Genomic DNA, 22,712 nt, shown 5'->3' with positions numbered 1-22,712 from the left:
TATTTCTCTCTCAAAAGAGCTCACAATAAACATTTTACACAGCAGAATTTGACAGTCAAACTGGAGGAATAATTTTCTTTTTATTCATCAGCTTCTGCTGAGCAAACAGATACCATTATGATGAAAAAATGCTAGTAACTTGGGCAGAGAGTTTCAAAGCCATTAGGGCAGTATTTCTCAACCTTTTTATACCAGGCACCAGCTTGCTGCCTTCTAAACTACATCAGGGAGATCTCAGGGACTGGTGCCAGTCCACAGACTGATTGTTGGGAAACACTGCTCTAGGGGATTCAGGTACCTAACACCTATTAATTTTAAGAGATGGAGACATCAAATTCCTTTTAGGTAGCTTTGAAAATCAAACCTTTGTTTTTATTTTTTTAATGCACTTGCCTAGGCACAAGATTTTGTTTAGATCTACTTCAACCTAAAGGGTCACAAGAAAGCCTTTGGAAATTGGAGGGATCCAAAAAAAATTAAGACTCAAATTTCTTAAGTATAACACAAAAACTCCCTTTAGCTCCTAAAGTATTGAATGGATTTACATGTAATCTTCCACATTTTAAATTTCACTCAAAGAGTACATGGTAAAACCTTGGCTATGATTAATATTTATTTTCACACCTGCTAAAGAGGCTAATCTAAAGCCTATTCAAGTCGGTGGGAGATTTTCCCAAAGGATTTAAACCCTGCCTTTAACTGAAAAGTCGAAAACTGCCTTTGAGTGTATTACATATTTTTCAAAAATCTGACATCTATATTTTTACAGCAATTGCATGTTTGAATGAAAAACTAAAAATTAAAATTAAAATTTACACATTTTAAAAGTTAGATTTGAAACTAACGTTTCTGATTTGTCTTATACTCTGTGCAATGCTATTCATTTCAGCAGTGTAAATGATGGCAGAATTTGCTCCTGAGAGTTTTTCCTATTCTAATGCACAGATGCAAATTGCCAATTCATTTTCAGTTTTTGCAGTTCTTACATCTGACTTTTTCTTCCCAAGTCGATGTCCCATGTGCCTCCTGCTGTGAGAAGATTGAGCCCATGTGTGTTTTGGTTTTGGGGGACCCCCTCCTGAGAGCAGGATCCTGCTTTCCTATGTCATGCGGAGAGGATTAAAAGGAGCATAAATTACATGTGGCTATTTGTGCTTTCAGCCATATATGGAGAAAAAACAATCGATTCCCCCATGTCCATATACGAAATGAAGAGTACAATGCGTAGTCTGGAAAGCCTTAATAAGATTCTGTACAACTTGTTTCTTAATGTTGGTAAGGCAAAGTAACACCCATATTTTAAATCAGTGGGGTGTCTTAGGACAGAGGTTCTCAAAATGTGGTCTGTGAGCACCATTCAGGTTGTCCGCAGATAGTTCCCTCTAAGGTGCGTGCCTGGGCGGCCGCACACAAAAAAATGAAGGGCCACCCACCTAATTAGTGGAGCCATGCCTGCGTGGGAGAACTGGGGGAATTGGGACATGCCGGGCTGTGGCGGCCAGAGAAAGGTGATTTTCCGCAGCTCCAAGGCTGCGACTGCTGGGGAGAGACGGCCCTCCTTCCCAGCCCCAGGTTGGGGGCTGCCGCGGTGGGGAGGGGGACAGAGAGAGAGAGAGACACCCCCCACCTCCTTCCCAGCCTGGGGGCTGTTGCGGCAGGGGAGAGAGGGCACATCCATTGCATTAGAAAGGTAAGACTACCGATATTAGAATAGAGTTGTGTGCTTTTATTTGTAGAACAAAAAATGTTTATTATTATTAAGTTCTTTTTAATATAGCGCTTTTATCCAAAGCACTTTACAATAGTTAGCTAATGGTACAAACAACATTTGGATCAATCGTTAAGTGGTCCGCCGAGACCCTCAGCAATTTGCAAGTGGTCCGTGAAAAAAAAAGTTTGAGAACCACTGCCTTAGGAAAAGCCTGGGTTGGGAAAAGATGGATAAACCTGGATTTTTTCAGTTTCTCACGGAGAAGATCACAAAATAATCTCCTCAAGCTGCAGGTTAATTTAACCAAAGCACAAGTTATTTTGAACTTTCTGCACATATATCAAAATACCTTTTCTGACTTGTCACTTCTCTGGCATCAGCTTTCTTTATTGTTTTCCCATTCACAGCATCAAGCATAGCTTACAGGAATGGGTTTCAGCATAAATGGGTTTCTTGCCTATTTCTTGTTAACCAGAACACATTTTTTCATACCCAGAATTCAGATCATGCTTATAATACATCAAACATGATACCATGCAGACCATGTCTGATATATGAACCATATCCACTCCCACAAACATACCATTCCTGCAGGCAAAAATTATTTTCTACAAGTGTAAAATTCACCTCCCAACCTGGGGCCAGGTCGTAGAGCTGCATCCTACCTGTAGCACTTGTACAAGGTATTTTGACTGATGGATCCAACAATCTCAGATCAAGTAGCCCGTTACCTGGCTTGGTCCCATCACCATTTTTTATAGGACCAGGGAAGAGCACAGACAGAACAGTGACACTCCCTGCACAGCTACTCCACCTACAGTTCCCCTCCCCCATTTCTACCACCCAAGGTAAACGTAGGGCTTAAGTGATTGTGGGTATGTCTACACTGCAATTAAACACCCATGGCTGGCCCATATCAACTGACTCAGGCAGCAGGGCCCAGGTGAGTGCGGATTCTTCCATCAACCTAGCACTGTCTACACCAGAGGTTAGGTTGGCTTCCCTACACTGCTCAGGGGTGTCGATTTTTCTTACCCCTGAGAGACATAGTTGGGTTGACCTAAATTTTTAGTGTAGACCAGGATTTATTGACATGAGGAGGTGCCATTAACTTTAATTCATCCACTTGCCTGAGTGAGGGTTGCAGGATCTGACTCATGTTTTCCAGCACCAAGTGCAACGGGGTCTCAATGGGTGATAGGGCTTCTAGGTGCTACTGTAATACAAAATTATCTAAGAAAGAGAGAAAGCCCAGCCCTCTGAGGTGCTGCAAGCCCTTGGCTCCCACTGACTTTCAAAGCGTTGAGGCACCTCACAGAAGTAGGCTCCCACTGTATTTTTCACCTTAGCTAACAGAAGACACAGCAGTGACCAAAGTGTTAGAGACCGGGGTGTGCGTGGTCTTGCCTAATGGTCAGGGCAGGAGTCTGCCCTATTGGTTGGAACAGAGATAACCCGGCCTAGTAGCCAGACCCTGATCAGGAGCCAAGTTTCCAAGTACAAGGAGTGAGCCAGAGCCATGGTCAGAGGCCAAATATCAAGTTGAGAGAGTGAGATGGTATCAAGAGCCAGGAATCAGGAGCCAAGGGTCAGAGAATCATCCAGAACAGGGGCAGGAGTCAGGAGCAGCAACTAGGAACTGGGAGCCAGGAACAAGGAGCTGGAGGCCGGAGCAGAAGTCAGGTGCCAGGACCAGAAGAAGCAAAGAAGGACCCGAGAGCAGGAGCAGGACACAGAGCTGTGGCAGTGGAAGAATATTGTGCAGCCAGGGACCCAGGCCTTATGCAGGGTTTAATGATGTGCCTACTGGAGTCTTCAGCCAACCAGTCATTAGCTGAACCAGCTGAGGACACTGAGCTGGGTCTGGGTTCAACTGCAGGTCCCTGACAATAAGGGGCTCATTTTTAGAAGTGGGCTCAAATGCTTCACATGCAACATGGGTAACTGCTTATCTACCTATTTGCACAGTCAAATGAAAATGTGGGTCATTTAAACAGAGCTCACACAAAATGTACATGCTCAAATTTAAAAGCTACCTAAAGATTTAGCCCTGTATACAAAATATATCCTTTAATTTTCTTCCCCTCCTGCCCACCACTTCCTCCTTTTTTTCTTTTTTACTGAAGCATGGATGAGACAATTTTATGCTGGTGGCAAAAGACTGGTATAAAATATACTAAAACACAAGAGTTATGGTCAGTCTAACACTAAGATTACAAGTTGAAATGCTCAAAAGCAAGGATATGAAAATATTAAGGACTTCACGGTAATGTTAATTCAGCCCCACTGCACAAAGTGTACATTTTAGGGGATAGCTTTAGCAACAAACATTAATATATTAGGCTGTGATTTTTAGAGGAAGCTTAGGGAGTTAGGTGCCCAATGGAATTTGGGTATCTCACTCCTTTAGGTGACATTGAAAATCCCTGCTATAATGTACACATTTACAAAGCAACATAGAAATAGAAGCCACAACCCTGATGTGTTAACTTTACCATGAGAAACTTACTTTTTTCCATTTCCTAACCTTTGTGAATCTAAAGTCATAACCTCAACATTACATTAATGTGCATTGCTTAGACTTTAATTTCCTTGGGTGCATCTCTGCTCAGGAAAAAAGCCCGAGAGCAATCCGGGAGAGCCTACAAGCTTTCCTGGTAAAGCAAGGGTCTCCAAATGATTCTTTGTGATTCCATTAAATAAAAAGAAAAGGAGTACTTGTGGCACCTTAGAGACTAACAAATTTATCTGAGCATAAGCTTTCGTGAGCTACAGCTCACTTCATCAGACGCATTCCACACAAGTACTCCTTTTCTTTTTGTGAATACAGACTAACACGGCTGCTACTCTGAAACCTGTCATTAAATAAATGTAGCTTATTGGAGTTTGATCATTTTTAATGGTTAAAAACCAAACACCCAAAAACCACCAACCAAAACCTTGGCTGATGGCTTTGGTATGGTCTGTTCTTGCAAAGGATTATCCCCCGATTCCCATCTGTCAGGGTTCCTTCCCCACTCTGAACTCTAGGGTACAGATGTGGGGACCTAAACCTCCTAAGCTCACTTTTACCAGCTTAGGTTAAAACTTCCCCGAAGTACAAACTATTTTACCTTTTGCCCTTGGACTTTATCACTGCCACCACCAAACGTGTAACTGGTATATTACTGGGAAAGCGTCCATTTGGAAACGTCTTTCCCCCCAAAATCCTCCCCACCCTTACACCCCCTTTCCTGGGGAAGGCTTGATAAAAATCCTCACCAATTTGCATAGGTGAACACAGACCCAAACCCTTGGATCTTAAGAACAATGAAAAAGCAATCAGATTCTTAAAAGAAGAATTTTAATAGAAGTAAAAAGAATCACCTCTGTAAAATCAGGATAGTAAATACCTTACAGGGTAATTAGATTCAAAACATAGAGAATCCCTCTAGGCAAAACCTTAAGTTACAAAAAGACCCAAAAACAGGAATCTACATTCCATTCAGCACAGCTTATTTTCTCAGCTATTTAAAGGAATCAGAATCTAACGCATATCTAGCTAGATTACTTACTAAGTTCTAAGACTCCATTCCTGTTCTGTCCCTGGCAAAAGCATCACACAGACAGAGAGACAGAGACAGAGAGGCTTTGTTTCTCCCTCCCCCCAGCTTTTGAAAGTATCTTGTCTCCTCATTGGTCATTTTGGTCAGGTGCCAGTGAGGTTATCCTAGCTTCTTAACCCCTTACAGGTGAAAGGTTTTTCCTCTGGCCAGGAGGGATTTTTAAAGGTGTTTACCCTTCCCTTTATATTTATGACACCATCCCTGAGCTTAGAGTTCTTAAATCCCCAGCTGAAGGGCATTAAATTTTACTGTATTCATTTTAGTACTCATGAAAGTGCTGGACTGACAACTTTGGAGACTGATGTTCCCTACTGAACCACAAAACAGGAACAGCACGAGCAACCCCAGTGCAGGCCTCCACCTTACCACCCCGCAACCATCCCCAGCTAACGTGCCTCAATCAACCCTGACTTAGACACCCCAGAGATGACCAGTCCTTGGTCAACATTACAAACAATGGTGCCAATCTGTGCCAGTTGTGTCACTATGTTTTCAGATGACGAAACTCATGTAGTAGGAATGAGTAGAGAGCGACTTATAATGAAAACTATGTCCTTAGCAGTTGCCCCCTTCTACAACAATTTCCTAATGTATCAGTCGTCCTTATCTGCTCATTTTCTATAGTCACCTATGGCATGAATCACAAGAAATTGCAGGGAATATACAAATCTAGCAGAATGCCCAGCAATAAGGGGCTAATCCAGCCTTCTTTTGTGTGGCCTCAGATGAGCCTTTGGTGGTGGAACAGAAGCAGTTTTGGCTGCAGAAGGGCTGAAACTGGTTATAGTCAGGTTACCCATGGCAAGCACAACCTGTGAACAGGACAGACTACCAGTCCATGAGAGTCCCCTGCACAGTAGAATGCAGTAGGCAAAAACAGGGCAAGGGTGTCTGTAGTTCTCAGGCGGCACATAAGGGCCTGCAGAGTTTACTCCAGCTATCAGGCCGTGCTATTCTCCAGAGAGCTGCATTGCAGTCTGGGACTGATTCCTTCCTCCCAACCCCAGCACGGTGGAGCAGTGGGTTCTGAATTTGCCCCTCAGTGCACGATTGTTTTTACACATTGGTAAGTTACAAATGTGCAGTATGTGAACTGGGAAGAGAACGAAGGTAACACAAAGAACAAGAAGAACAGGAGTACTTGTGCCACCTTAGAGCCTAACAAATTTATTAGAGTATAAGCTTTCGTGGGCTACAGCCCACTTCATCGGATACATAGAAGGGAACATATAGTAAGAAGATATATATATCACACACATGCAGAGAAGTTGGAAGTTTCCGTACAAACTTTAAGAGGCTAATTAGTTTGTGACTTTGTCCTCACCCACAACTATTTCACATTTGGGGACAATATATACTTTCAAGTCAGCGGCACTGCTATGGGAACCCGCATGGCCCCACAGTATGCCAAAATTTTTATGGCTGACTTAGAACAACGCTTCCTAAGCTCTTGTCCCCTAACGCCCCTACTCTACTTGCTCTACATTGATGACATCATCATCATCTGGACCCATGGAAAAGAAGCCCTTGAGGAACTCCACCATGATTTCAACAATTTCCATCCCACCATCAACCTGAACCGAGACCAATCCACACAAGCGGTCCATTTCCTGGACACTACTGTGCTAATAAGCGATCGTCACAGAAACTACCATCCTATACCGGAAACTTACTGACCGCTATACTTACCTACATGCCTCCAGCTTCCATCCAAGACACACCACACGATCCACTGTCTACAGCCAAGCTCTAAGATACAACCACATTTGCTTCAATCCCTCAGACAGACAAACACCTACAAGATCTCTATCAAGCATTCTTAAAACTACAATACCCACCTGCTGAAGTGAAGAAACAGATTGACAGAGCCAGAAGAGTACCCAGAAGTCACCTACTACAGGACAGGCCCAACAAAGAAAAATAACAGAACGCCACTAGCTGTCACCTTCAGCCCCCAACTAAAACCTCTCCAGCACATCAAAGATTTACAACTTATCCTGAAAAATGATCCCTCACTCTCACAGATCTTGAGAGACTGACCAGTCCTCGCTTACAGACAGCCCCCCAACCTGAAGCAAATACTCTCCAGCAACCACACACCACACAACAAAAACACTAACCCAGGAACCTATCCTTGCAACAAAGCCCGATGCCAACTCTGTCCACATATTTATTCAAGTGACACCATCATAGGACCTAACCACATTAGCCACGCCATCAGGGGCTTGTTCACCTGCACATCTACCAATGTGATATATGCCATCATGTGCCAGCAATGCCCCTCTGCCATGTACATTGGCCAAACTGAACAGTCTCTACGCAAAAGAATAAATGGACACAAATCTGACACCAGGAATCATAACATTCAAAAACCGGTAGGAGAACACTTCAACCTCTCCGGCCACTCAGTAAAAGATTTAAGAGTGGCAATTTTGCAACAGAAAAGCTTCAAAAACAGACTCCAACGAGAAACTGCTGAGCTTGAATTAATATGCAAACTAGATACCATTAACTTGGGTTTGAATAGAGACTGGGAGTGGCTGGGTCATTACACATATTGAATCTATTTCCCTAAGTTAAGTATCCTCACACCTTCTTGTCAACTGTCTAAATGGGCCATCTAGATTATCACTACAAAAGTTTTTTTCTCCTGCTGATAATAGCTCATCTTAACTAATTAGCCTCTTACAATTTGTATGGAAACTTCCAACTTCTGTGCATGTGTATATATATATCTTCTTACTATATGTTCTATTCTATACATCTGATGAAGTGAGCTGTAGCTCATGAAAGCTTATGCTCTAATAAATTTGTTGGTCTCTAAGGTGCCACAAGTACTCCTGTTCTTTTTGTGGATACTGACTAACATGGCTGCTACTCTGAAACAAAGAACAAGGATGGTTTTGTGGTAAAGACACTAGATTTGAACATAGAAGACCTAGGTTAAATTTCCAAACTTCCTGTGTGAGTGGGCAAGTCACTTAATCTCCCTGTGCCTCAGTTTTCCCCCTATTAAAATGGGCATAATAATCCCTTTCTGTCTTGCCTCTTTAGAATGTAAGCTCCTCAGGCCAGGGGCTGTCTCTTAGTGTGTGTCTGTACAGTGTGTAGCACAACAGAGCCATGATCTCAACAGCACCTAAATGACAACTACAAAGAAATAAAAGAGTTGGAGCAACCAAATTAAAAACCCATGCAACAAGGGGAACACACACATCTCCTGGACTCTTAAAGGCAGAAATACCATATATACTCGTTCATAAACCGAATATTTTTGGTAAAAAAGTGAAGCATCAAAGAGCAGGGGTCAGCTCAAACAGGTCTACACCAAAATTTGATTATTTTAAACTCTATGAAATAATTGAATTGAATATCTAATACATTGTTGTTTTGTTTACCTGAAGCGTCTGCAGGCATGGAGCCCCTCAGTTTCCCTGTGGCTGCAGTTCGCCGTTCCCAGCCAATGGGAGCTGCGGGAAGTGGCACACCACTTCCCGCAGCTCCCTGTGGCTGGGAATGGGGAACCGTGGCCACTGGGAGCTGAGGGGCTCTGTGCCTGTGAACGCTCTAGGTAACCAAAACATCCCAACTCACCAGCGGCTTACCCCGACGGGCCGGGAGCCAAAGTTTGCCAACCCCTGAAATATAGGGTCGGCTTATGAAAGGGTCACACAGTTTTTACTATTTTTAACTATCCATCTTGGGGGGGGGGGTGTAGGCTTATAAATGAACAGACTAATGAATGAGTATACAAGGCATGTATTTTATTTCAAATCAACCCATTTTTTAGCTAGAATTGTGTCATCTGGCTTGAAGCCCTCTTTGACTGGTTGATTTGGATTAATGTACCCACTGGTAACTTCTAATTGTTCATAGCACAAAAGGCAATCTTCTTTTGTACATATCTGATTAATACAGGAGAATGTAAAAGACATGGAAGAGAGTACAGTTTGGGAACCAGGAGGCAAGTCAAAAGCAACTGTACTGTCAGGGAAATAGTGTTTAAAATAGATGCTTTTAAATAAAGTCAAGTTGAATTTTTAAATACTTATTTTAGTAATTCCAACCATTTTATAATTTTTTAAAAAGTTCCTGCTGATAGAAATATTTCCCTATAAAATAGTTATATGCCATAGAAGTTTCATTATGGGATGTGACACAACAAACAAGCCAATCTATATGCATATACCCAGTTCGTTCACTCTCTAAATCTTTTTGGCAATTCATGTGCTTATGGGTGAGAGATTCTCAAGGCGCACCTCTTTAATGTCCCTCATTTTGAGAGTCGTCACTCCTTGGAGCTCCGAAGTTCCCTACATTCCACACAAAAGTGGTGTCCCCTCATGTTTATTGTTGAAAATTATTTACATCAGAAGCAAAGAATCATGAAACTGAGGTTATGGAAAGAGTTTCTCACACTAAAGGAAAGACTCCTATAGCATTTTTAGTTCTCTGCATGAATAACATTTGTGTTCTCCTCATTGTCGGTTTTGGTCACCCATTGTGTCTCACCTTTGGATCTTGGCAGATTGACAGGGGCATTCTCAAGTCTAAAGCTAACCTTGTTTTCTTCTTCCCCAGTGTGGCTTCTCTTTCACCACTCCTACATGTTACATGGCTTTTATGCTCCTACAGTTCTTGTACTCGAACAGTACTTTGTATCATAAGAGTCACACAGGGCCTGTCTTCTAAGCACTTTAGCATCATTATTAATGAAGTCACACAACAGTCCTGTGAGATAAGCATTATTATACCCATTTTCCAGATGGGGAAACTGAAGCATGGAAAATGTGTATGTCTTGCCCAGTACCACATAGGAAGTCAGTGGGATAGCCAAGACTAGAAAACCAGGCGTCCCAACTCCCAGTATCCTGCTCTAATTACTAGACAATGCTATAGCCTTTCTGTACATCACTTGATTTTGACAACATGCTAACTAAATAAGCACAAGAAATAAAATGTCCCTCTATCCCTTTGGAGATCCAGTGATAAATAGAGAGAGGAAAAAAACTGCTGAGATGGCAAAATGATTACACTATGGTGATGTTAACAACTTAAAGTACTCCTACCCAAAAAGCCATTCTTAACTTATAAGCAGAATAAAGAGCATGGAATGTTACAGACTGATAACTGATGTTGGTTATGTATGGACCAATCACCTTACTAACTCCACCTAAACCTGGATTCTTTTGAGATTAAATGGTTTTCTACCTTAGATTTTGTATTCTGGAACCACTGAGCTCTCCAAAAAAAAAAAAAACCAGTGCCTGTGTCATGGCTTCCCTCAAAAATCAAAAAGGCCAATCTGCTGTCCTTTCATGACAGGAAATAAGGATGAGTATTCTGGCACAGTGTAGTAGGTATGGAACAGGCTTGTATGCTCATGCATAGTCTATGTCTTGACACAGCAATGGCCCCTTCTGTGTAGCCTGCATACAGGAGACTATGCACAGGGATACTAATGGCTTGAATTCAGTGACAACTCTGACTTTGGTTGGTTATGCCACTTTCCCTACAGTGGTCACAATCTGGTTCTTTAGTAGCCCAAACTAGCCATCTCTCCCTATTTGGCGGCGATGGCATTATGAAGTGAGGAGGAGAGACATTTATCAACTCAGTGGTTAAGCTGAAATACAGTACTGAATTTTCCAAGCTTGTAGGAATCATCACTGATTTTGAAATATCTAAATATCATGTAGCATTTCAAATACAACTTCAATACATTTGAGCTAATTCCTTTCAATGCTCCTCGTCATGCACATGACATGATAGTTTTCCATATCATTATTTTCTCTATAGCTACCCACCCACTAACTCTTACCTTTCGAGGAGACGTTCCAGTACTTCTTTAGTAGAGGCAAAGCCCCTATATGTTGACAGAAAGATGCTAATGTAGGTAAAGTCATTGTCCCCAAAAGCCGTCAGCAGGTTCTCCACAAGTTTCTCCAGAGTACCAGCTTTTATTGTTCTGATCTTACATGTTTCGTACTGGCTGACGGTATGTCCTGGAGGCAATTGGTCCCCTTCAACCTGTGAAATAAAGAATCAAAAGCATGGGAGAAACCAAATACCCCAAATGAGAAGAATTACCACACCAAACAACAAGTTAAACTATGCTTTTTGGGTAAGGGATAAATGACAGCATGCCTTCAATTCCTGAAATATTCTGTCATTTTTGATAACCATTGAACTCTAGAAGATGGGTCTATTGATGCAACACTTTAGAATTGTTTACCCTTTTAAAAATAATTTCTTTGATATCCTTCACCTGATGTTTCAGTAGCTGAGTGTAGTCAAACCACCACACGTTATGATGCCATTAGATCTTACAATCTAAACCAGATTAGTACTGGGATAAGAGACCTGTAAGAAACATCTAGGTATGAGAGGAAGTAATACTGGGGATTCAGTGGCTCTCATATTTCTAAATCAGTATTAAAATCAATACCTACAGCCGGGTGTTTAGAGCACGGACGCAGGGGGTGGAAATTATGTGCAGAAGGTGCCAAGTTTAGACGAGATGTAAAACTGACGTCCTGAACACTTGTGGTCATCCAACATTCCATAATGCTTTTTGCAAAAGGAGGGTGTTAACTCCAGTGTCCTAGTCAAATCCCAAATGTATCATTACATTCTGTCGCTATTTCTCGTTGTTTCAATAAGATGCAATATTTCTCAGCATATCTACATTTTTGTATAGTATTTTTGTGTACGGTTTAGAGCCTGATCTAATGTCTGTTGAAGTCAATGGGAAGAGTTGTAGAGTTGATTATATGTCAGTAATGGAAAATGATCCCTGAGAATAGTTCATATACTTGTTTGTAAAGATATCTGAGATTACAAGTGCTATATAAATGAAAGATATAAATGCAAACACTAATAAATAAAATATAATAGTAATGACTGCATCAATTTGATGAGAATTTCCCTTTTTTGCTTTTAAATTGCCCAATTTTAAGGAAGAATTGTATTAGAGGCTATTGGCATAAAAAGGCAGAGAGCAGGAGAGAGGAGACTTCAGCAAGGTGTATAGTTTTTTCTTTTTTAAAAAAACCCTTTGTGCCAGTGTAACTGGGGTACTGTAGATTCAACTTGGGGAATGTATGCTGAAGTGTATCTCCTCAGTTACCTTGCAATGAATGGTGTCATCCAGCCTACCTACAGCTAATATCAATAAACTTTCATGAATGGGAAAAAAAGCGGTTTCCTTGGAGAGAAGTAGATGGTTCATACCTGTCTGTGAGAGTCTGCAATCCCAGATGGGAAGAAAAGTGTTAACAATCCCCAGCAAGCAACATATTCTGACTTGTGTAAATTAACAATTGAAATACAGTTTGAATAAATGAAAATAGCTCTTTTAAATATAAAGTTAGTTTTATATAGATACAAGATGTGTACAATTTAGGGTAGGAAAAATGTATATATTGAAGAGTAATGGGATCATGCAAAGGAAAATTTAGGATATCAAGAAACATTTCTTGACCACAAGGTCTATTAGACTGTAGTATGATCTCCCACAAGAAGTGGTGGAAGCCCCATTGTTTAGACATTGTAATTCTAATTTAAAATTAGACTGGATGGAGCACTAATAAATATGTTGTAGGGAATAACCACGCACTGACCAAGGATGGTCTAAATGAGCTAATTAGTCTCATCTATCATTAATTTTTGCTACCGTCTCAAGACGGAATAGGAGGAGTTCAAGCCATTTCCATTGCACTTCAGAATTAGGACATTGAATAGTTTGTTTACTGGTAGCTTTCAGACACTAGCTTACACATGACATTCCACTGATACTTAACCTTGAGATGGAGACAGTGTCTCACAGCTGGTTTCCCCACACCCAGCCTCTCTCCCCTGAGCTAACAGCAATATAATATCACCACAGCTGCTTCTCCTTTCCCCATCTGTCCCTCTGTGAAATTCTGTAATTTTTGTTAAATAACTGTTTTTTTTTATCTGAATTCAACATTTGTGAAAGGTGCCAGAGTCTGGGGTCCTCAATCTACAGAGCAGGTGCAACTTGAATAGCAGAAGTACAAATTTCTGCATGTTGCTTTGGCAACATAGTTCAACCTTCCCGGAAAGGACCACCTCTAGGAGTTAGAAGGAAGTTCAATCTCCATGCTCAGCCAATCACTGGTCTCTCTGACGAGACTGCCAAATAAAGCACTTGTTAATGGCAACTATGAAGGCGCTTTCTGAGACACAAACACCTGGCACTGGACTGAAGCCACCAAACAGCCATAAGATGTTTGTGACTTTTGGTAACTACCAGCTTGGACTGGATTCAAACTAGCAAGACACAAACAAAGGCTTGTTAGTCAATTATCAATTTCCAGTCACTTTGTCCCACACACAGTTTTGTGATCTTTAAAATTCTTTTAGAAAACTGCAAGCCTGAGTCTGGCTTCTCTGAGGTAGCCAACTGCTGTTGTGTCCACACGTGATGCTTTGAGGAAGAAACTCTCGTGACTGAGTTTCCAACATAGGTTTCCCGTCTAGAATTCTTCACCAAAATGGCTGCCACCATTCTTAGAGCACAGTCAACCACCTCTGCATCTACTTTATGAATAGCTCTGAGGACCATATATTGTCTTCAATCTATTTGTGGCACTACTATGGACAGCAGTAAGAGAAATGCGTGCGTCTTAAGGTCAGCGTACGGCTTGAAGTGCTTGAGGGCTGGTACTCTTCTCCTCCATTGATGCAGACCATCCAATGGGACTCTAAGGGCTCCTTTGTCCATTCAACCAACCAACAACATATTATGTTGTGTTTGTTCATATCACCCCACTTGCTATACTTTGATATCATAACGACACATAGGCTGGCAAAAACAATCAATGCAGTCCAACAAACTTTTTCACAGACAGATTTTCTCTCAGCTGTTTAGTGCAGGGAGTTTTAGTTAAACAAGTTTTATCAAAACCAAACCATAATAGGGCTCTATAAAGAAAAAAAAAAAAGGTGAGGCCAGACCTGCTCTGCTACAACCAAGATGTCCTTTATAGAGGCAAATGCTATGTGCCGAGTGCTTGTCTACACACAAAAATGCACTCATTTACCAGTTTATTTAAAATTGTCCAAACTAATATCAGTTTAAAACTAATTATATCATCTTAGTTTGCCTCTGTACATTTACAGTTTCAACGCCAGATTTAAATTGTTAGTTTATGTAATGCAGTAGTGCCTAGAAGCCCCAGTTAAGGACCAGAACTCCATTGTGCTAGACACTGTACAAAAACTGAACAAAAAGATAGTCCCTGATTTAGAAGTGTCCACATGCAAAGTTCCACCCATTTAACTAAATCTAACTTTAAAACACACCTTTAGTTAAATCAGCACAACTGTATGTGTAGATCAGGCCTGACTCACTCAAGTAGTCCTGTTGGCTTTAACGGGACTACTTGTGCAACTAAGTCAAGCACTATTTGGAGACCAATCCAACACCCATTGACTTTAATGGGATGCTGAATCAGACTTTTATCTGCTAACTTGGTGTGGGGATCTTCTTCCTATAAGGCTGCTTGAGTTAGCCTGATACTTTAGTTCTCTTCTCATCTGCTTCTCAGATCATTTTTACAGGGCTCAGAGTGCTGACCCCACTTTGTACAAGTATTGGCAATATAGTGATAGATATCCGTGGAACTGTATTCACTCCTATTTACAAGAAGAAACTCCTTTCTTTTTTCTTGATAGTGTAGCTGGCTAGGAAGGATGACTGTTGTCTGGGAGTCAGGCCAGGAAAGTGGGAGTTAGGGCTTTAGGTCCTGGCTCTGCCAACAATTAATTGTGTGGCCAGGGCTAGTCAGTTATGGACAGATTGTGTCATTAAGGTACAGCCCTCAGTACCGGGGAGATGTAGGGCCACACTGCTCCAGTAGGAACTCTGGGAGGTAAGGTAGCTCAGGGAGGCACAATATCTCCCAGAGCTCCCTGGCATGGGAGGAGAACATATGCCGGGCATTCTTTCCAGAGGGTGCAGTATATGCTTCCCTTTGAGGCCAGACAGCTACATAGCCCTGTTTTCTCCCCACCCACTTTGAGGTGGTCTACAACTGTGTCTAGCTACTTTGCAGGGGGCTACAGGCAAGGGAAGGCTCCTTGCACCTTACTCACTCAGCTCTTATATGCAAAACCAGTCATAATCCAGCCCTTAGCCTCTGTATATCTCAGTTTACCCATATGTAAAATGGGTATAATACCTAGCATACCTCTGATGCTATATAAATAATCAGTGATTAGACAGTCATAGGATACAAGTATTATTTGCACACACCAGCCTAAATAGGAAAGTAATTAAAATATCATTTAAATATTTGTCAAGTCACTGTCACTAATTGTTAATCTTGATCCATTTTGCCTTTGTAGCTACTTTGCTTCAAAATCAGAGACCAATGTTATAATAAAGGATCCAACTAGCAATTTTTCTTCAGATCTCTTTTATATATAGGTTTGGTCACTGTCGTGTTTTAGACTATGGAGACTAACAGAAGATTTTACATATATATATATTTTACTTCACTAACTTAAAACAATCCAGCCAGTTTGAAGACTTACTAATGATGAACAATCAATCTTAAGAAGTTGTAAGAAACCAATTTGGGAACAAACTGTGGATTTGTATCATTCAGTGATAGGTACATGCAGGGTGAGAAGATAAATGGAAAATCTTTAGTTTGCTAAATTTCCCCTTAAGTGGCTTTAATCCCCACTGCAAATCATTTTTACATTTATAATATAGACTTTAATATTTTTTTTTTATAAATCACTTAAAAACTAAATCCTTCCTTCAGTTTGAGAAAATGAGCATTATCTGAAATCTTACTTTAAAGCAGCTGCATCTCACTTGTGAATGAGGACACTTCTTTTGTTTTAGCATATGCTTTGGGCCTGTAGACCAAGGAACAACACGCCTTCCCTCTTACATTAAAATATCATTAGCTGCTCTTATACAGATGATTCAGGCAGGGAACCAAAACAGTGATGATCAATAATTTCTACATCCCTAAAGTCCATGGAAAATTATTTATTATCATCATTTATTTCCAGTAGCATCCCACAATGTGCTAGGCTTTCTAAACTGCAAACAAAGCACAATCCTTGACCCAAGGAGCTTGTTATCCAAGGTCTTAATCTTGCAAATTGCTCCATGTGGCTGGATACCTCTGGAGGAGTCCCGCTGACTTCTCCTTGTTTGGAGTAGTTTACAGGAAGAGCAACAGAGGGTAATGAGAAAGGATACATAGATAAGGAGAGGGTCAAGGGAGTTAATAACCACATCTTGATAATACATAAGGTAATGCTAATATTATAAACAGATTAGGACCTTATTGTGAACTCACTGGCATGAAGTGCCTACACCATGGATAGCAGTATGGAGCAGAACCTAGTCTCAAGTGCACTGGTGTCAATACAACCCCATTGAAATAAATGGAGTTACACCACTGTAACTTGAAGATTTTGACCCACAAAAATCTCAGAATTGCCATTTATGAACCTTTTGTGATTGAAAAAGTATGCGATTTGCCGTGGCACTCTACAACCCCACTCAGAAAAGGCATAAAGCAACACGTTATTACTACTATTATTTTTGTAAGTAAAAAAATTTTCTAAGCAAAACTTAATTTTGTGAATAAACTAAAACAAGCAATTTGCATGTAAAAAAAAAATCGAACCTCCTTTTTGATACTTCGCTGTTAAAGTTTTGATTTTTCAAATCAGCTATTAATTATTTAACACAGTTCCCTTCACTTCATTAAGAGGAACTTGTGCTTCATTGTATTTAACTTAACATTATTTTGTATCTAGCAGAATTTTTTTCCTTTTACATTAAAGTTAAGGCCATATTCTACTCTTATTCCACACGCAAAGCTCCCATTCACGTCAGCATGCAGATGAAGAGGAGAATCTGGCTCTAAGACTGAAACGCACACAAAAATACACTTTAATTGTAACTTGCCCAAGACATCATACTGCAAGAATGCTAACAAAAAAACGCTGACAACCCAAAATTGAGTTTGCCAGCAAAAGAGCAAGCTGCTAGAAATCATTTTAAGGGACTTTTAGGGACTGTTTTTATTTGCATTATTTCAGCAACTCTGCCTTGAAGTTTAAAAGGAAAAAAGACTTGGCAGACAAGAGTTCAATAACACAGACTTACAGAATAAGACATTGTGGGCTGAGCTAGCATGCTAACAGGAAACTGCTCAATCTGGATTTAATCAGAGATCATCTCTTTACTGACATGACCAGGGTACCCAAAAGCATGAGGAGTTTTTATGTTTGCTTTGGGCCAGCTGTCTGCCTATGAGAATACTGTATCTACTGCTTTTAAAAAGGAGCCTCTGAAGCGATTACAGACATATGACATCCCTTAAAGTCACTGGAGGGCACATGCCAATTCTGAAATTTCAGTTTTAAAAAGTTTACCTCAATGTTTCCTTCAATATGAATGTCTAATGGCTTGGTTTTCAAAGATGCTGAGCACCTCAGGCTTGCATTAACTTAACTGGGATTCATGGGACCCCAACAACTCTGAAAATCAGGCCATATGTCTCTATTTCACAGTGACTTCCTCCAATCAAAAGAATTCTAGCACTGATATTTTGTGCATGTGCTTGATTAGCAAACAGCTTCCTACCACCTAAGGAGAATATCTCAACACCAGACAAAACTACCTAAGAGTAAACTGAGATATATCCTTTATTCATCAGAATAGGTAGCTATTAAACTGATGTGTTTCTAACAATCTCTATCAACCCCTTGGAATGGTATGTACTGTGAAGGGCCAATCCAGTTTTAATGCTGCATTCTTAGGGCTTTATAGCACACAACTTCATCCATACGTACAACTCCCACACACAACAATGATGCTCCATGTGGATTGAAAGTCCCTTAGGTTAACATCCTGTGAGATGCTGAGCTCCCTCAACTCATGCGGACTTCAAAGAGAGTAGTAATAGGGCGATTGGCATATAACATCAACATAAAGGTCACCCACAGAACAGAGTTTGGTTGCATTGTCATTTACAATTGAGGCCTTCACCCTGCTGCTACTGCCATCATGCAGGCAGATGTCTGCACCTGCATGGAGCCCCACTGACTTAACTGGGCTCCATGTAGGTACAGGGATCCACCACACAGCTAGCTGCAGGACTGGGGACTTAGACTGTAAACTCTTTGGGGCAATGATTTTGCCAGTTTCTCTTTTAGCGAAGAACCCAACACACACCTTCTGAACTCAATAAACAGTAATAATACAGAACCATACTCAGAGTGTCCTAAATTACAATGCGTTTGTTACTAGGACAGCAGGAAATGTATAGGCAAATGTGACAGCCATTATGAGTTCAATAACAGATCACACAGCCTATTATTATATTAGAGCCTTTCTGCCTCCCCCCGTTGAGGTTACTGGCCAGGAAGCTGAGGTTATCTACTGCTCCTTCCACAAAATACCAGAGAAGCTTTAATTTCCACAAAGACACCACCACAGACAGACAGAAAGGAAAGCAGCACCTAGGCCAGGGGTCGCCAACCTGTGGCTCCAGAGCCACATGCGGCTCTTCAGAAGTTAATATGCGGCTCCTTGTAATAAGCACTGGCTCTGGGGCTGAAGCTACAGGCGCCAAACTTTCCAATTTGCCGGGGTGCTCACTGCTCAACCCCTGGCTCTGCCACAGGCCCTGCCCCCACTCCATCCCTTCCCGCCCTTGAGCTTGCTATGCCCTCGCTCCTCCCCCCCCCAGAGCCTCCTGCACACCATGAACCAGATGATCGGGAGGTGTGGGAAGGGAGGGGGAGGCACTGATCGGCAGGGCTGCCGGTGGGTGGGAGGCGCTGGGAGCGGTGGTGTGGGGCCGATGAGGGGCTGCTGACATATTACTGTGGCTCTTTGGCAATGTACGTTGGTAAATTCTGGCTCCTTCTCAGGCTCAGGTTGGCCACCCCTGACCTAGGCTATACCAGCACACTACAATTTAAGCATTTGGTATGTGCCCAAGTCATGGTATAGGACTTGAATCCACAATCTTGTGGGCCAAACACAAGACTGCTACCCATCAAACTATAATGGCATTATAAAGGAATGGTATATTGATGTCGCTCAGTTAATGGTGTATATTAGTAGCAAGGAATACTGAAAAACTTAAAAGGACATCACCAACTGAAATTTGCTCAATATCTACATGATGTTACACCAAGCTTTTACCAAAACAAAGACCTATAGAAGGTTTTCACTATTTAAAATATATGCCTTTGGAAACAACTGTTTTGAAACAAAGAAACAGTCCCCTGCAGCGTCTGCAACCCAAACAGGTAGCACTTGGACTCTGAAAGTGAAACTGACTGTGAACAAAAGTGAAATTGATTAAATTTATTTTCAATATCCAAGTTGAAATATTGAAAGAAAACAAACCGGATAAACAGTGACAAGTAAACTGGATTTTAAATATTCTTCCAGTTTAATTATTTAAAATGTTAACATCTAAGAAGATTTGTTTGATTAAAAAGATATGGGGTAGAATTTTCAAATGTGATTAACTCTGAAGACCCATTTTCAACTGTGACTTAGGCACATAGGAACCTAACTGTCATTGACTTGCGTTGAGGCTATTAAGTACCTATGTCACTTTTGACAATGGGACTCAGATACTTTTGAAAATTTTACCCATGGTCTTTAAATTGACAGTGCACCTTTAAATATAGGATATTTAGCACATTTGTACAGTAACTACTTTCATCTTTAGACATGCTGAGAATAAATCGTCCCACCATTTTTTTAAAACCATCAAAAGCACAACATTCGGAAGTGCAAACAGACCTGCCACTTGCCTTGGGAGAACAAAGGAAATCTATGGCACATTTAGTCTAAAACTTCACAGACAGATTCATAAATTCATATGTTGCTTAGAGAAATGTTAAAAGGGACCTACATGGAAAAATACAGCTTTGTAAACTGTCATGAAGAGAGATTAAACCCAAGACAAAAGTAAAGAAAAAAAATAATATAACTGAATTGCCCAGCAAAGTGTGTAAGAACAGGAACTTCCAACCAACAACTCCTCAAGCACTGTACTAGGTAACACACACACCTCACTTCAGTCAATTTTTTTTCCAAAGAATTACTTTAAAGATAATTAATTAACAAGAAATTAACAGGTACATATTTCAGAGTAACAGCCGTGTTAGTCTGTATTCGCAAAAAGAAAAGGGGTACTTGTGGCACCTTAGAGACTAACCAATTTATTTGAGCATAAGCTTTCGTGAGCTACAGCTCACTTCATCGGATGCATACTGTGGAAAGTACAGAAGATCTTTTTATACACACAAACCATGGAAAAATGGGTGTTTACCACTACAAAAGGTTTTCTCTCCCCCCACCCCACTCTCCTGCTGGTAATAGCTTATCTAAAGTGATCACTCTCCTTACAATGTGTATGATAATCAAATTGGGCCATTTCCAGCACAAATCAAGCGTTTAACAAGAAGCTCGGGGGAGGGGGGAGGGGGCGGGGGAAACAAGGGGAAATAGGTTACCTTGCATAATGACTTAGCCACTCCCCGTCTCTATTCAAACCTAAGTTAATTGTATCCAATTTGCAAATGAATTCCAATTCAACAGTCTCTCACTGGAGTCTGGTTTTGAAGTTTTTCTGTTGTAATATCGCAACTTTCATGTCTGTAACAGGTACATAGGGCTTTTCATTCCAGAAGGATCTAAATATGCTTCATAAACTGCATATTGAGTTGCTTGTCCTCTGAAACTAAGTGTGTAAAACTTTTGCTTACAGGTATGGCTAGTGGCAATCTACAGCAGCAGCTGACAATCTGACTGTAACTGACTCAAACCAGCATAGGTATTGTTGACCCAACCTGCCAACTGGAGCTTCTGAGGAGATATGGGGATCATCATTTCATGCAACAGGAAGCAGCTATTCTGCCCTGGTAACAACACAGTGTATTTTAGGAGAGAAGATCAAGACTCATGTCAGAGTAGCAGCCGTGATAGTCTGTATCCGCAAAAAGAAAAGGAGGACTTGTGGCACCTTAGAGACTAACAAATTTATTCGAGCATAAGCTTTCGTGAGCTACAGCTCACCTCATCGGATGAATGCAGGGGAGCTATAAAGTGCATTTTCTTGATGAAGACTGAGTTGACCGAAGAAAATTACAGGGGGGTGGGATCTACAATGAAGAGGGATAATATTGAGTAGTAACTAATCGCAAGGAGTTTTATTAAACTCATGTCAAGTGTTCTTAAGCCTAAAGCCTAGTACGGATAAGCTAAAAATCTTACAGGCCTCAGTCTATAGGTCTTGCATTACAGCCATGTTTTATTTATATACCAAATACACACTCCTCACTCCTAAATAGTTGTCAGTCTTGTATTCTATAAGCCTATCGTAATTACACAAGAGATTCTGAAATTTACATATTGAGGATCTGGCAGAAGACAGAAGTTAAAGTGGGGCAGGGGCTACTTTAACTCACAGTGTACTTTCTTATACCTTCTTCTGAAGTTATGAAAAGTTAGCAAACTTCAGAGGTGATGTCTGAGGGAGTCTATGAATCTCACCACATATTAAGTGGTGGGGGCCATTGTCTGGAAGAGGTGTATGGCCCCTTTAAGTGCTAGAGAGCCAGAATAACTTCCTGTGGCAGCTTCAGACTAGGTCAGCATCCCTGACCCATCCCCCAGATGACAGGAGGAGAAGGGGGATTATTTAGGTCCCTTCCAGTGCAGGAAAAGCCCTCTTTTACCTGGACCAGGTGGAGCAGCACCAACCCTCCCACCCATGGAAGTAATTAAATGGCAGGTTGTGTCATGATCCACTGTGGGTGTTAGGCTAGTTGCACCTTTCCTGGGGTGCTGGGAAGGAATTTTTTCCCTCACCATCAGATTGGCCAAGGCAAGGTGGGGTTGGGTTATTTTTTTTGCTTTGCTTTTTGCCTTCCCCACAACAGGTTTGGGGCTTAGTTGGGGCAAACATGAAACACAGGTTAGGCTATAATGTCCAACTCTTTATGTAAGCTTGGGGCGGATGTCCAGTGCAGGTACTCCAGAGGGAAGGGATATGGTGATCAGATAAAATGGATTGGTACAGGATATAAAAGAGGTAATCCTTTATAAGGAGGGAAGTTTGGGGCTCCTATGACTGGTACAGCATGGTATCAACCTCCCTCCCCCCCACACACTTTATAGCTCCCCTCAATGCTTAGCGAGTTGGCTGGGGGGCCAGGCTGGGTAAAGGGGAGGGCTGAGAGCAGCCTCCACCACGTATATGTAAATTATTATGGAATTACATGAACTGTATGCTTTTATCTGCCAGGTACTCCCAGACACATTTAAGAAATAAGTTGCAGCTTAATTAAACCACATCCAGTGTCTC

General features: G+C 41.2%; 1 protein-coding gene across 8 annotated transcripts in view; it reads right to left on the bottom strand.

Moving 5' to 3' along the window:
* RGL1 (ral guanine nucleotide dissociation stimulator like 1) overlaps positions 1–22,712 on the bottom strand; it is a 150,684-nt gene that overhangs the window by 58,729 nt on the left and 69,243 nt on the right. For all 8 annotated transcript variants that reach the window (XM_073356637.2, XM_073356644.2, XM_073356642.2 and 5 more), the window contains one exon: positions 11,138–11,346. In XM_073356637.2, coding sequence (XP_073212738.1) covers positions 11,138–11,346 — 209 coding nt within the window. The remainder of the gene's footprint in view (positions 1–11,137; positions 11,347–22,712) is intronic.

The sequence above is a fragment of the Lepidochelys kempii genome, chromosome 8 (assembly GCF_965140285.1).
Source record: "Lepidochelys kempii isolate rLepKem1 chromosome 8, rLepKem1.hap1, whole genome shotgun sequence".
NCBI lineage: Eukaryota > Metazoa > Chordata > Testudines > Cheloniidae > Lepidochelys > Lepidochelys kempii.
Note: the sequence above shows the minus strand (reverse complement) of the source record. Positions and strands in the feature narration are given on the sequence as shown.